General features: G+C 45.3%; 1 protein-coding gene across 2 annotated transcripts; it reads left to right on the top strand.

Moving 5' to 3' along the window:
• Positions 1–4989: 4989 nt before the first annotated feature.
• Gpr83 (G protein-coupled receptor 83) lies at positions 4990–15914 on the top strand. Of its 2 annotated transcripts, XM_048344306.1 has the most exons (4): positions 4990–5373; positions 9562–9687; positions 11834–11967; positions 15290–15914. In XM_048344306.1, the coding sequence occupies exons 1-4, from the start codon at positions 4990–4992 to the stop codon at positions 15912–15914; spliced, it is 1269 nt and encodes a 422-aa protein (XP_048200263.1). The 2 variants fall into 2 exon arrangements, with proteins under 2 accessions (XP_048200263.1, XP_048200264.1); XM_048344307.1 differs by lacking the exon at positions 9562–9687.
• The last annotated feature ends 457 nt before the right edge of the window (positions 15915–16371 follow it).

Here is a 16371-nt window from a genome sequence, read left to right as displayed (position 1 = left end):
GTGTCACAGGGAAGCCCTACATTTACTCTTTTGAGGACTCTCCATACTGCTCTCCAGAGTGGTTGAACAAGTTTACAGTCCAACCAATGGTGTAGTGGTGTTCCCTTTTGGCCACATCCCACCAGCATCTGTTATTGTTAGTTTTCTTGATAATGACCATTATAACTGGGGTGAGGTGTAATCTCAATATATATATTTTTGCCAGCCCTGGAACTTGAACTCAGGGCGTGGGCAGTATCCCTGAGCTTCTTTTTTTTTTTTTTTACAGGTCACTTGAGCAGATGTTTATTGAGCACCTATCAAGTGCAAGGCACTGTGCTAGGTGCCACGGAAAATACAAAGTGAACATTGAAGTCCCTGCCCACGAGGAGCTCACAGTCTAGAGAGGCAAGACACAGTATACAACCACACAATCAGCTGCAGTGACACCAGCCAGGGCATCAAGTCCTGAGCTTCTTTTTTACTCAAGGCTAGCACTCTACCACTTGAGCCACAGCACCACTTCTGGCTTATTCTGTTTAAGTGGTACTGAGGAATCTAACCCAAGGCTTCGTGCATGCTAGGCAAGCACTCTACCACTAAGCCACATTCCCAGCCCGCAATGTTGTTTTGATTTGCATTTATTTTATGGCCAGAGCTGTTGAACATTTATTTCTTCATGTGTTTATTCGCCAGTCTTACTTCTCTGAGAAGTCTCTCTTTAAGCCATTAGTCCATTTGTAAATTGGGTTGTTGTTTCTTTGAGGGTTTGTTATTTGGGGGTTTAATATTTTGAGCACTAAGTATATTTTCGATATGAGGCCCTTGTCTTATGCATAGCTAGTGAAAAATCTCCCATTCTGTGGCCTTTTTATTTACCTTGTCCTTTGCCATGCAGAAACTCTTCAATTTTATGCCATCCTATTTATCCATTGTTTCCTTGTTGTGATTCTGAATCTTTACTTAGGAAGTTTTGACCCATGCCTAGGAGCCCTAGTGCTTCCTCTACCCCTTCCTGTAATATTTTCATGGTATCTGGCCTTACATTGAGGTCTTTGATCCATTTAGAACTGATTCTTGTGCAGGCTGATATATGAGGATCTAACTTCAGTTTTCTGTGATTGTATAGCCAATTCTGCCATCACCATTTGTCTTTCTTTCATCATGTGTTTTGGGTTACCTTATCAAATGTTAGGTGGCTATAGGTCTGTGGGTTCATTTTTGGGTCTTCTATTCCATTGGTCCTCAGATCTATTCTTGTGCAGTACCAAGCTGTTTTTATTACTATGGCTCTGTAATAGAGTTTGAAGTTTGGTATTGATGTTCCTGTAGCACAGTTCTCCCTGCTAAGGGTTGTTTTGCTATTTGATGTCCTTCTGTTCCAAAGGACATAAGTTTTTCTGTGGGCTTGCTGCTCAGTTCTTATTCTGGGACACTCATTAATTGTTATGGTGAGATACCCATTTTTTAAAATTCAGTTATGCTTTAATTTACATGGCACTTGACATTTTTTTATGGTTTCATTGTCCATCAGCCCAAGAAAGGGAACAGAAAGTAAAGCTTTGAGTCCTTTCAGTTTGATACTTGAAACATCTTTATTCAACTTTTACTTTTGATGGAATATTTGAACCAATGGAAGTTTCTCATCTATGATCTCATAGAAATGGCTATTTTATCTTCTGTTCCCAATACTGAGAATTTTAGTACCATCCTGATTGCTACTCCCTTGTCCCCTAGAATTTTTCTTTCTGGGAACTTATACAATAATGTATTTTTCACTAATATCCTGAAATGTCATAATTATGTGCCTTACTTCAGTAGTTCATCATGCTGGACATTTGGTTTACACTTTCACTTTAGATGCTTATATCTAGTTTAGGTACTTCTCTTAAGGTATTTCTTTGATAATGTCCTTCCCTTTTGAGGTAAACCACCCTAGCAGATGGTTAAAAATATAAAAGCTTGGGCTGGGAATATGGCCTAGTGGCAAGAGTGCTTGCCTGTATACATGAAGACCTGGGTTCGATTCCCCAGAACCACATATATAGAAAATGACCAGAAGGGGCACTGTGGCTCAAGTGGTAGAGTGCTAGCCTTGAGCAAAAAGAAGCCAGGGACAGTGCTCAGGCCGTGAGTTCAAGGCCCAGGACTGGCCAAAAAAACAAAAACATAAAAGCTCTAGAAGTAAATTGCCTGAGTTCAGAATGCAAACAACTATTTACTGTGTGTGTTGTGCTTTTTTCCTCTTATTATTTCTTTTTGACTTCAGTTCATTTGAGAGAAGCACTGAACTCTTCACTTTCATATGTTTTCTATCTGTAACTATTATTAAAGATGTAAAAATTGAATTACTATTTGACACATACTGACTCATACACAGTGTCCTTAGTCTCATTCAAAATGTGCAAAATGAGTTGATTGGTTCTGTAAAAGCAGCTTGTGTCTTACTCTAATTCATTAGAGCAAGGATAATTTACAGAACCCATGAAGCATCTGAAGAAAAAGCTTTAGTGTGTGTAGTCAGGCAAAGGAATGTTCTTGCTTCATTACAGACAGTCATTATACAAGTTCAAGGTAAGTTGGAGAGGCCATAATTGGCTGCAGTTTCAGGAGGGCTGAGTGGGCCCCTGCCTGGCTGAGAGGAGGGCTGGATGACCAGAGAAGAGGAAAGGAAGTGATTCTAGACTTCATGCCTACCTTCTACCCTTAAGTGTATGCCAGTTCAACTTCCAGCTGTGAAACCAAAACCAATTATTCTGTCCCTGGAGTCCATTCGTACTGCCTACTTGGCAGGAGAAGCCAAGGATAATCAGGTGCCTGGAGAACCCTACAACCAATGCTCGTTAGGCCATGAAGTCTGTAAATATGTGGCAGACAATGTCTGGCAAATAGTTTGAAGACTATTACCTGAAATAAGTAGCAGGTATTTAATTTGCAGTAATAAAATTCATTCTTGGCATACTATAATTTAGCCTTGTGGGAAAATATATCTGAAAAATCACAATAAAACTATGCTAATAATAATGAAAAACCATTGCAAAAAAACTATGCTAAGATTTCTTGTGCATGGCACTGTACCAAATATATAGATGTCCCAGCTCCCCCCCCTCACTGATTCAGATCATTGGTGTCTATGATTAATACACAGAGTGGTAGCTGGCTTCATAACATTCTTTATTGACCTGTTTCCCTTCTTTGTCTCACTTCCCCACTCCTTAGTGGTGTTGACCTTATTTTTGTCTCAGAATATGCTAAACTGGGTGCTGTCCCTGAGATTTTTCCCCCACGGCTAGCACTCTGACACTTCAGCCCCTGCTTCACTTCCAGCTTGTTTGGTGGTTAATCGGAGATAAAAGTCTTGTGGACTTTCCTACCTGGGCTGGCCTTGAACCATGATCCTCAGATCTCAGTCTCCTGAGTAGGTAGGGTGACAGGTGTGAGCCAGCAGCACTGGCTCATGACTCCATCTCCTTGGACAACTCCATCTTCTTCCCTCTTCTTTTCCCCCTCTGGCCTGCCTGTCTGCTCCTGGTCTTTCAGTACCGAGTTGAAATTTTCTGACACTTGAGACTTCTCTGACTCTACCTGCATAAGTACCATCTTGTATTTTACTACAGTGGTACAGACCCACACTTGTTAATTGTTCATCAAGAAGACTGTGTTCCAGGAGTTCAAAGAAATAAAAAGGTTTCAAGGTGAAAGGAGGGTGTCCTTTCTTCTCAGGACCAGCGAGAAGAAAGGAACTTGGCGGGAGGGGCCTGCTCCCCAGAATTAGGATGGGACAAGGATGCTCATTCTCCCAGGACAAAGTGGGTGCTCAGAAGATACCTGGATTTGCAGGACTTCTTCAGGAAACCCAAGAGCATAGATGTGTTGGCAGGGCCAGAGGACACACAAGTTCAGGGCACAATTACAAGCCAAGAAATGATTGTATGTCTTGTAACCACAGCTACAAGGTGGAAGAGTTATCAAACAGGGTGCATCTCTAAGAACTCCACATAGAAGAAGGGGGGGGGTGGCTATTAACCAAGGCCAGGATGATGAAACACCTTGCTCAGGCGTCTCACACTGCTGGGAAATGGTAAAGCTGCTTTCAGACCAGGGCCTTGGGTTCACCAGGTTCGGGCAGCTGAGTGGTCGGGAAGGGGTCACTGGGGGAGACGTCATCGTGGGAATGGAAACAGGTGGGCACGATTTCCTGAAGAAGCAGGTGGTGGGTGGGTGTGCTGGAGAGCAGCTCTCGAAAGTCAGTTTGGGAAATGCCCATGGCAGAAAAGTCTCACTTATTCAAGAAGTAGGAACACAGCCAACTTCCCTTGTTTCATCTACTTCTTTGACTTGTCTGGACTGCTCTGAGCTGCGCACATTGCACTCCTGAGGCTGTCCAAGGAACAACAGCCCCTGGTAAGCGCGCCTGCACGTTGGAAATTTCACTATGGGGAGCTTCACTAAACTTGTTCCTTCTTCGGCCAGGGCTCAGGGATACCCTCGAAACGAAACCGCCAACGCTAACATTCATGTGGGAACACTTAGAATGTGTCTGTTTGTGAAGGACACCGGTGGGAGCCAGCCCTGTCAGCACCCCACCCGCCTCGTCCCGCCGCGCCCCTGGGACTGCCCCCCTTGCACCCGCTTGCTTGCGCGTCCCCCGGAGCGGCCGAGCGGCCGCGGCTGCGCTGAGGGAGCGGGCTCGGGCGGGGGCAGCGGCGGGCGCGTCATCGCGGCCGCAAGAGACGGTGCTCTGCCCAATGGGCAGAGGCGCCTGGTGCGGGCAGAGATATAAAAGTGCGGAAAGGATCTCACCCGCGCGCGCGAGCCAGCCAGCCGAGGGCCGCGAGGTCCAGGCCGGCTCTGCGCCCTGCGCTGCGCGTCCTGCTCTGCCCTGCGCTGTCCTGGCCTGCGCGCCCTTCCCTGTCCTGTCCTGTGCTTCCCTGCTCTGCGCTTCCCTGCGCGCCCCGCTCCCGGAGCAAGTGCGCCCGGAGTGCCCGGGGAAGTAGGGGCTCCCGTAAGATGCTCCCGCACTTCTTGCTGCTCTTCCTCCTCCACACGGGGGAAGCCACGGAACGTCCCGAGGGCCGGGGCGACGAGCAGAGCCTGGCCATGGCCCTGGCTGTGCCCAACGCGTCGCGCTTCTTTTGGAACAACTACACCTTCTCGGACTGGCAGAACTTCGTGGGCAGGAGGCGCTACGGGGCCGAGTCCCAGAACCCCACGGTCAAAGCCCTGCTCATCGTGGCTTACTCCTTTATAATCGTCTTCTCGCTCTTTGGCAACGTGCTAGTGTGCCATGTCATCTTCAAAAACCAGCGGATGCACTCCGCCACCAGCCTTTTCATTGTCAACCTGGCGGTCGCAGACCTCATGATCACCCTGCTCAACACCCCGTTCACGCTGGTAAGGCCGGCGGGACGGCTCTGGCCACCGCAGCTGCACGCGTTGGTCTCCGCCCCCTGCCCCTCTCGTCGTTCTCGGTCTCTCCCTGGGGCTTCCCCACTCCCACTCCTCTTTCTCCTCGTTGCTGTCACCTCTGATTCTGTCTTTGCCTTAATCTTTCCGTCTCTTCCTCTCTTATATTCACCTCTAGTTTCTTACTTTGCACTCTCCCCTGCTTTTCAGTCTTCCTGTCGGTCTCTCAGGCTTTCTGTTTCTCTCAAGTCTTGACTTCCACCCCCAACCGCAATCTCCAACTCCCTTCTTAGCTCCTTTTCTTTTCTGGTAAGTCTTTCTAAGGGTAAAATTTTCTCTCTATTCCCCCACTTATTCTCATTCCATGGCTTTCTCTCACGTTTACTCCCTTATCCCCTCCCTCTCTTCTTTTTCTCCATTACTTCCTTCAGCTGCTGACACTGCATCAAACATCTGAGTGTCTGCATCTGGCTGAAATAATTGAACATTTGCTGTTTGAATTCGTTGCATTGGACATTTTTTTATTACCAAGCTTGATTTCAAGCACCTGAAATTACTAAGTCTGAGATGATTAGGCCAAGTCATCTCCCCACTCGCCTGAGTGAGCCTACAAAATGCTGTTCTTCTCTCTCCTCCCTTCAGAAGGTGCTGCTATTTTCTACACGCAGTAATTGTCAAGGAAACTTTGCACTTCCCTAGGCTGCATATTTACATTGCATTTCTCTTCTGTGGCTGTGTTGGGATAATATGAAGATGAGGTGGACTTGCACCAGGCTTGGGCAGGTCTGGGGCATTCGTCATGGCAGTTCTTCTCCTATAAATTGAACACACACACACACACACACACACACACACACACACACACACACACACAAAGAAATGAGAGACAATGGAAGGATGAACCCCTTCAAGATTTTCCACCTATGTGCATGTTCTTCTAAATCTCTCATCTTCAGAGCACTTGCCTAGCCTCTTGTTCTCTCTTAGGAGAACACTACTTGTATTTTGTAGGTAAGGGAACTAAGGTGAAGAAAGGTTCAACCCTTATCCAAGACCACTTTAAAGAGCCATAGTGACATCCCTAATTCAAGTCCAGTGTCTGTCCACTAGGTAACTCATAGGCATGGGGAACATTCTTGAATCATGTCCTAATTTCGCTGTTCCAAACATGAAGTTGTCCTGTTCCCCTCCAGCTTCCATGTAACCTATTGATGGCCCCCTGGATCCTCCAATCACCAGCAAGGACAGGAAGGTTTCTGAACAACAGTCCTTCTTTCTTACTGCACAAGAAAGCAGACACTCTGGTGCTGTGTTCTTGGTTTCTAAGCTGAGAGATGGAAATGCCAAGATTTGAGCTGGGAAACCCCAAAGCATAGTCATGGTGCTGCTGCCCAGAGCCACGTGGAAGGGCACAAGACCCAAGAGGGACCAAGGTGGCCATGGATCCAAGGCCATGGATAGCTGACCGCCCCAGGGGGTCTCCTTCAAGAAAAGACATGGAGGTCTTAAAAGCTCAGTATTCCCTCTGGCACAAGCACAGCCTTGAGCATGACCCATGGCCCCCATCCAAACTCATGTTAGAGTTTTCTTTCCAAAGTGATACCAATGAGGAAGAAAAGTTTTCTTTGTGGGGAGGGTCTTCTAACCCTGCAGTCTACTCAGCCTTTGGCTGTTGGTAACTGTAGCTTCCTTTCCCAGCCTCCCTACTTCAAGTATTAGAGTCAAAATGAAGCCCAGCTCTCATCTAGACAAACCAAACAATTGCTATGGTTCTCACGGTAGGGACACACACAGGATGTCTCTGAGCTCACAAAAGACAGTCTTTCATTTTGACCTGCCAGAGTCCCATGGTTGGGTCAAAGGAAACCTTGCAAAGGATATGACATTTCCACGTGACCTAGATGAACAGCAGTCTCCCAGGTCGAGAGTCAGATGAATGCTCAGTGCAGCCAGGGAGAACAGGGCAAGGAGGTTGCAAATTTCACTGTGCATGGAGGCTCTGTGTAACTAGAAAAGCAGACAAGAGACACAGCAGAGGGGAGGCAGTGAGGGTGAGGTCAAGAGATGAGGGTAGGCCAGGAAAGGAGCCTGGGGCCATGTTGGATGGGCTTGGATATTTATGAGCATCTGGCTCTGTCTGGAGAGCTGTGATGATGCTCAGCTGGATGATGACAGCCATCTGATTTGTGGTTAAGAGAAACTGGTAGCAATGTGCAGGCTGAATTATTGAGAGGCAGGACGGCAGAACAGGGAAAGCTGTGATGAGGCTGTAACAGGTCCATGACTTTGGGTCTGAAGAAGAGGGAACAGATTGGAAAAAATATTTGGAGATTTGGTTTTGATCAGTCACTGAGTATGGGGAATGAAAAGCAGGAGTATGTGAAGACTGCTTTCTCTGTCATGTTTCCTGGATGCTCAAGCTTCAAATGGTTTTGAAGCTTTTCATCTTCGTGGAAATGCAGCCTGTGGCTGTTGTCCTTGGGTTATAATCTGGCCAGTCTTGTACACTTTTCTGTGTCTATGCCAGCTAAATCGACGCACTCAGACTTCTAGTCTAGTGTCTAAGTCTCTTTTTTTGGGGAGGGTGTAGTGGAGTTTGAACTCAGGGCTTGCCTACCAACCCTTAGCCTTTTCACTCAAGGCTAGTGCCCTACCACTGAGACATAGCCCTACTTCAAGCTCTTTGGTGGCTAAGTGGAGATAAGAGTCTCACAGACTTTCCTGCCCAGGCTGGTTTCAAGTCATGATCTTCAGATCTCAGCCTCCCGTGCAGCTAGAATTACAGCCCTGAGTCACTTGCACCTAGCTAGTATCTATGACTTTTGTTCTGATCTCCATATGGGTAAGTCCTTCCTCATTGTCATAATGGCAAATTATGACACATGCTTGCTATGAAAAAGGCATACTTATATCTACTCTACATGTGTAATCCATCTTATTTGATTTTCCTATTAGCTATGTGGAAAGGCTTAACTTGGTTTACAGAGGAGGAAAAATGGGCCTCAGAGGAACCTAAGTGTCTTGGCCAAAATTCTGCTGTGAGTCTCTAGGTACAGAGAATATTCTTTCTGTTAGGCTCAATGGCTGTCACTACTCTTCTTCTGTCCCCTCCCACATATACTTGCTGCCTCCCTCTAGCCCCCACTCTTCATGTCCAGAGCATACTGCTCAGACTGGCAGCTCCTCCATCAGAAGCGAGACACAGCCTCTCTTGGGCATACAGTATTATTCAAGAGCTACTCAAGCATTAATTGACTGAGCAAATCATGCAGAATGAAACATGGTGAAGACAAAGTCTGCTTCTAGGGTTATACCTCTCTCCAGTCCAACCAAAACTTATTTAGGCCTCTGGGTCACCTTCCCAGATGATGAGATGCAAAACCAATATAGACAAAATTTCCTAGCATGTGACTTTGGAATATAGCTGAATGGCACAGTGTGTGTCAAGCACCCTCCCACCCCCCGTCCTGCCAAATCCTAACACAGCTATATTGTGACTTTTTTCAGGCATTTGCTCACTAGACTGAATTCTGTTAGGCCAATAAAAATTTTATTGTACACAAAATATAACATTTCTTCTCCTCCTCCTCCCTCCTCCTCCTCCTCCTCCTCCTCCTCCTCCTCCTCCTCCTCCTCCTCCTCCTCCTCCTCCTCCTCCTCATTCTTTTTTCCAGTCCTGGGTCTTGAACTCTGGGCCTGGGCACTGTCCCTGAGCTCCTTTTTGCTCAAGGCTAGCTCACTACCACTTGATCCACAGAGCCACTTCTGGCTTTTTCTGGTAGCTAATTGTAAATAAGAGTCTCACAGCCTTTCCTGCCTGGGCTGGCTTTGAACTACAATCCTCAGATTTCAGCCTCCAGAGTAGCTAGAATTATAGGTGTGAGCCACAGCACCCGGCCTTTTTCACTAGCATTTATTAGTTGTACAAAGGAATTTCATTGTGATATTCTACAATATGCCATGATCAATTCACCACCTCTTATCAGTTTCCCTCATTTTCTTTCCCACTACTTATTTAAACAGCCTTCTATCAATGTTCCAGACAGTATCTTTATTGTTTCATAGACTTTATACTAAGCCCAAAAGGTAAGCACATTTCAGCACATGTAAACTGTTCAGAGATTTTACATATATTGGCAGCCAAGGCCTGTCTGACCTGTGGCTGCTTGTTTCCAGGTTCGATTTGTGAACAGCACATGGGTGTTTGGGAAGGGAATGTGCCACATCAGCCGCTTTGCCCAGTACTGCTCCCTGCATGTCTCTGCTTTGACACTGACGGCCATTGCTGTGGACCGCCACCAGGTGAGACCAAACACCCCCAACACTGTTCTCCCTGCAGTCTGCGAACACTCTCAGGACAATGTTCTAGCCCAGTGTCCAGTGAATGTGCTTGTCTCCATATTGATCATTGTAAACACAGAGATTGTCTTAGTTATTGCAAAAAATGATTCCCAGTTTGATTTTCCAATTAAGACTCACTGCTGGTATTTTCTGTTTCAGAAACTAATGAGCTTGTTTGATGGTAGTAAGGCAAAGTTGGAAGACCACAGTTGCAATGAGAGCAGCACATGATTGCAGGTCAGAGATAAGGCTCTAGAGTGGAAGATTGATATCTACTGGCCTAGACTGTGGAGGAGTAAACAAACTGGGATGTCCAGGTGGCAGGAGTAGGTGACAGCAGGGTACATGAAGACTCTTCAGTGAGCACTGTGGTTTATCTTTAGTGGCAGGGACCCAAAGCAGACCCCGGCATCTCAGTCCTAGAAAGGGATGGCTCTAGATCAGTTGCCTTACCCACGCTAATTAAGGAAGCTATATTGTTGGGTTTGACTATACTGAGCCAAGGAGCAAGGACTCAGGGAAGTACCTACTTAGCTTTCCCAAGATCTTGTGACTAGGAATAATGAAGCTAGAATGAAGACTGAGATCTATCTGGCTCCAAAGTTATGCTTTCACCACTAGACTGCCCTGCTCCAAGATTACTCAAAGGAGCCTACACATCCACATCGGTATTGTTAACAGAGGTGGAATGTATCCTGAGAAGCCAAGAGGTACAAGAGGTACAAGGATCAAGGGACAGGGAGTTTAATAAATTCAGATTCTATGGGAGAAATGAATATTTAATAGAGATATCTAAAGGCAGTCTATGCTGTTCGAAAGGTAATGAAGTTCCTGTCACCAGCCATATCTAAGCAAAGTCTGAATGACAGCTTGGTAGGGATACTTTTTGAAGGGATTCATGAACTAGATCAGGAACTGGATTGGCCAGACTGGAATATCTCTTCATCTCTGAAATGCTGTAATTTTGTAAAGATCAGCTCTTCATATATATATTTCAGGTATGTTATAGAAAATGTAAACACTTATATACAAATGTTTTCTTTTCTTAATTTCTCCTAATTTAGTAAGAGCTGTGGGTTACCTTTACCGGGCCCATGTTTAAGCCATCTAACCAAATAACTGAGAGTTGACTCATAATGTTGACTCATAGAGTGTTGCTCATAGTGACCATGTTGCTATGACATAAGCTCAACTACGGAGGATTGACCCAAAGCCAGTAGAGTCTCTGAGCAGGGTGTAGGGTCTCTGACTAGGTTGACTCCCATAAGAGATTATGGGTGAAAAATGGCAAAGTAGAAGAGAAGTGCTCGAGTAACTTCTGAAGCTTCATTACATCCTCTCAAAAAACCTGAAAGAAATGGAAGGAAAACAACAGAAGCATTCTGAGGAATGGGTCAGCATGTCCCATGTGTCCTGAAATGGTAACCCAAGGAGGCAGCAGTGGGACTAACCAGCTCCAAACACCTTGAGCAAGAGGTCTCCAAGCCTTAAACAAATCCACAAGACTTAACAAATAGGAACATCTTAGAAGTTACTGGCTTACAGTAGCAATTCCATGATGAATGTGCAGCCCAAGGCCTTCAACGCTGCCTCTACTGTCTGTGAATGCTGCTGTGTCAGCACTGCAATGTTAACAGCAGCCTTACTCAATATTACTGGGAGCTTTTGAGGAGTGACAAGGCAGCTTTCCTGCCACATGTCACATGAAGTTGGCATCAGACCTTTTCAGACCCCTTCATGTTTTAGAAGGTCAAGAATTTGGGGAAGGCAGGTCTTGAGGAAGCGGGGACCAAGGATGGGCTTTTCTGGATGCCATCTTTGTCTGGGAGCTGGGTAGGCCTCTTCTCTGATACCCCCTTGCTCAGTGCACTGCAGCCATCGGCCTCTGCACCGTCAAGAAGGAGTGGGATTCCCAATGAACCCTGGTCTCACCCTGGAGGTGCTTGGTGGGGGAAGAACACAGATCAACTGCCCAACCATGAAAGGGAATGTTGCTTTACTTAATAAGTAGGTCCTACACATTTGTTATGCAAATGAGCTGCACCATCAGGAGCCTCATTTGCCTCAAACTTTTTAACTAGTAAAATACCCTTTGCTTGTTTTCCAGGTTATTATGCATCCATTAAAACCCCGGATTTCCATCACTAAAGGTGTCATCTACATTGCTGTGATCTGGATCATGGCTACCTTCTTTTCGCTCCCGCATGCCATCTGCCAGAAGTTGTTTACCTTCAAGTACAGGTGAGATGAAGCAGTCTAGGGCTCTAGGGAGCTGGCTCCCTTCCTCTCCTGAATCCATTGCCTTCTTGGCAAAGGAAATTGGTGTTGGTTCCCTTTGGGTTTGCTTCCTGAAGATTAGAAGTACCTGCCTCACTGAGCTCTTCTCCTTTTGTCTGTCCATTCTGTTGCTTCCTGGTAGGCACCACCACCCCTCCCCCCTGCTATTTTTTTTTTTTCTTTACTCAACAATTTTGGCTTCCTCATTCTCTTCTTGTTGTGTCTACAAGGACAACACAAAAGCTATCAGATTCTGCCACTAGGGGGCATACGTTTACATCACCGTGGATGAGACTCTCAACATTGCCTTGTTTAAATTGAGCAAGGTTATTGTTTTCCTTTTAATTTTATTCTTTAAGTTATTGTACAAAAGAGTTGATATTCAACAAAATAACATGTGAGTACAATGCATCTTTTTCTTCTTTCTTTTCATTTTTAAACATTTTATTTTCTTTTATTGTGATGTGCAGTGTAAGGTCATAAATAAGTACATTTCTTGTCCAATATTATTACCCTCTCCCTCCTCTTCTCCCACTTTCCCTACCCCTGGATTCCCCTCCCCCAGAACTTGTAAATTTGCTTTCAACACAGTGTCTTTTGAGTATTGCTGTTGCATTGGTTCACCCTTTGTCCTTTGTCTCACCATTTTGTTTTTCTTCTTCCCTTCCCCAAATCAGATAAACATATATATAAGACACAGGGTACCAAAATAAAAAACAATCACAACAGGGGAAAAACCAAAGAGAAAAAAAATAACTTCACACAATACTTTAAAACCAAAACCAAACCAAACTTTTGTTTCCATATCTTGGTGTTCATTTCAATTAGCATTCATTAAAGTTCTCATACAATGTAGAAATGAAACATGTATGTATGTGTATGAATGAGATAGGATTCTGTATTTCTTTTTAGCTCCATTCTGGTGTTATTACCATATGCTCTCACTGAATGAGAATTTTTTTTCAAATGCTCAAGGTTTTAAAAATTTTGAATTAGTTTATTAAAATCTATTATCCCATTAGACAAAGTTAAGGAAGGGTTGGCTTGTTTCTGATCTGATACCTAAACCTCTTGCTTACTGTCTGTACACTATGAACCCTCAGTCATGTTCACTAAGGAAATGGTGAGTGAGTGTGGAGTGATTTCAACAGTTTATGACGGTGGGTGAGGTTGCTTAGAAACCGGTGTGGAGATGAAGGCAGGTGCACATCCAAGTGCCAGAGTCAGCACTCCACTGCTAAGTGAGGAGTGAGGAAGTGGGAGGCAGGATGGAGGGCGGGGGAGGGACCAACCAAAATGCAGTTTTAGAAGAGGTATTGGTGCCATTTGGGGCTCTGGAGTCATTTGGCTGGCAGACTTTACCTCACGGAGCCAAGTAAGCCAGCTTTCACATTCCTGCCTCACTCCTTGGTTCTAGGCTTGCTGGGGGAAACACAAATTGCTGGCCACTTATCCTTTTAATGAGTTTGTGGGGAGAGCTATCATTGGCTCAGGGTTGTCCTAGGTGCTAGCTATTTCTTCCTGCTCAGCAGGAGCTGGAGGCTGGTGCTCTGATGGTGAGGAGGATCTTGGGATGGAACTGGAGGTGTGGCTGAAGTGGCACCATCTATGAATGAAAAAGCAAATGAGAGTACAAGATTGGGCTGGGAATGTGGCTTAGTGGTAGAGTGCTTGCCTAGTATGCATGAAGCCCTGGGTTCAATTCCTCAGTACCACATAAATAGGAAAAGCCTGAAGTGGTGCTGCGGCTCAAGTGGTAGAGTGGCTTGAGCAAAAGAAGCTCAGGACAGTGCTCAGGTCCTGAGTTCAAGCCCCAGGATTGGAAAAAAAAGAGAAGCATACAAGGCCATTAATTCAAGCTCTAGTATACACACACACACACACACACACACACACACACACACACACACACCCAAGAGAATTCTGGGGCATTGAAGTATAAAAGACAACTTGTACTCACTCCAGTGACAAAAGCTCTGAGAATCTAGAGAAATAGCCCCCAAAGCTATTTTTTTTTGTGGATTTTTGAAGGCTCTTCCACAAATTCCTGGATACTGCAAAGATTCACATAGCCAGATCCTCAACCTTCAGACTTCCCATTTTCCTTCTCATCTTGAGGACTAACTTTTGTTACTTTCTAACAAAAGTAGAGGGAGTATTCTCTTTCTTTTGCTAGTGATGACACCTGCACATATTATAAGCCATAAGCACACGAGTAACAAGGCAAAGAGGACTAGATAGAGCACATTCTATATAAAATAATACTCATATATGGATGGCTGAAGTTCCATTTATTAGTAAGGTTTTACTACTCATATTCTTACAAATTCTATCATTTATCTTTTTTAAAAATTTAATTTCATTGTCAAGGTGATGTACAGAGGGGTTACAGTTACATACGTAAGGCAGTGAGTACATTTCTTGTCAAGCTTGTTACCCTTCCCTCATTTTTCTCTCACCTTCTCTCCCCCCAGTTCCCTCCTATCATTTATCTTAATCTTGCTTTTGTTTTGCTTCGGAAAGAGACCCTAGAAAAATGGCAAATTCTAATTTCCTCACGAATGAACTAGTTTTCAGGGTAGGACACTATTGCTTCATTCATTCATTTACTCAACAAATATTTATTAAGTCTTTATTGTGGGCTAGGTTAAAAGGACGTGAAGCCATTCAGAGATCTTTCTTTTTTCAAAAAAATTATTTATTGTCTTTGTAAATGTGATGTACAGAGGGGTCACAGCTACAGATAAATTATCCATTTCTTTTCGGACAATGACATACCTTCTCTTCCTCTCTCCCACTTTTCCCCTCCAGTCCTCACCTGCAAGTTGTATCATTCATTTTCAACCTAGTGTGTAGTGAATATCACTGCAGCATTTGTTCCCTCTTTTGTCTCACCATTTCTGTTCCTCTCCTTACCTTCCCCCAAAAGATACATGAACAAACAAGACAAAAGAAAATGAAAGCAGCAACCATGATCCTGCTTGTTTCCATTTCCTGGAGTTTATTTTGATAAATACTATTTTATCTGATCAGATGCATATAGCTATGGTGCTTTTGTGATCCTCTCCTAAGAATAGCTTTCTTTCTTCCCCAAACCTCCTAGCCTTGTGGAGAACCAGGATCATGAGCAGATAATTAGTCTACAGTTCTAAGAGTGCTGTGTCAGACAGACACTCCCAGAGGAGGGAGAGGTGGGCACCTCTTAGGGTGAAGCTTTTCCATACTCACATCTCCTCCCTTCCTCCCTCCCTCCCCATTCTCTCTGTCTCTGTCTGTCTGTCCCCAGTGAGGACATTGTACGCTCACTATGCCTGCCAGACTTCCCTGAACCAGCTGACCTCTTTTGGAAATACCTGGACCTGGCCACCTTTATTCTGCTTTACATCCTCCCCCTCTTCATCATCTCGGTGGCCTATACCCGCGTGGCCAAGAAGCTGTGGCTGTGTAATACCATTGGTGATGTGACCACAGAACAGTATCTTGCTCTGCGGCGCAAGAAGAAGAAGACCATTAAGATGCTAATGCTGGTGGTTGTCCTCTTTGCCCTCTGCTGGTTTCCCCTCAATTGCTACGTCCTTCTTCTCTCCAGCAAGGTCATCCACACCAACAATGCTCTCTACTTTGCTTTCCACTGGTTTGCCATGAGCAGCACCTGCTACAACCCCTTCATCTATTGCTGGCTGAATGAGAACTTCAGGGTTGAGCTAAAGGCATTACTGAGCATGTGTCAAAGACCTCCGGAGCCCCAGGAAGAAAGAATGCCCTCCCCAGTCCCTTCCTTCAGGGTGGCTTGGACAGAGAAGAGCAATGGTCGGAGGGTTTTGCTAGCCAATAACCTCTTGCCCTCCACCCAGCTCCAGTCTTGGAAGACAGACCTGTCATCGGTGGAACCCATTGTGGCAATGAATTAGGGAGGCCAGGAAGAGAAAGGGAGAGGGTTTGTTCTGTCCAATCTTCATAGTGCTGGAAACAAAGTTCCCAGCAGCAGCAGAACTCTTGAGTTCTTAGGACTGTACAGCTTCCTAGTCCCATGTGATGAGTAAACCATGAGGCACCTGTTAGTAAATCTCCATCTCAGAAATGCTATGAGGTACAACACCTGGATCTCAGAGCAAAAGAATTTAAGGCAACCTCTGCTCCAATAGTGGATGAATTCTTTGGCTGTCTCTGTCAGGAGCCTGCCTCTGGCCTTTCCAGCTGCTGGGACTCCACTGAGGAAGCCTGAGATACACTTTGGTTGGGGCTGACCCAGATGTGCTTGGTCCTGCTGGAGGCCATTCACTGGCTGGCGAAATGTCAGCAAGTCTGCACACAAGAAGGGACTTGTGCCTCCCCCTTTGGAGTTGTTGGACCAGGAGGAAGCACAAG

Source organism: Perognathus longimembris, chromosome 4, assembly GCF_023159225.1.
Source record: "Perognathus longimembris pacificus isolate PPM17 chromosome 4, ASM2315922v1, whole genome shotgun sequence".
Lineage (NCBI taxonomy): Eukaryota > Metazoa > Chordata > Mammalia > Rodentia > Heteromyidae > Perognathus > Perognathus longimembris.
Note: the sequence above shows the minus strand (reverse complement) of the source record. Positions and strands in the feature narration are given on the sequence as shown.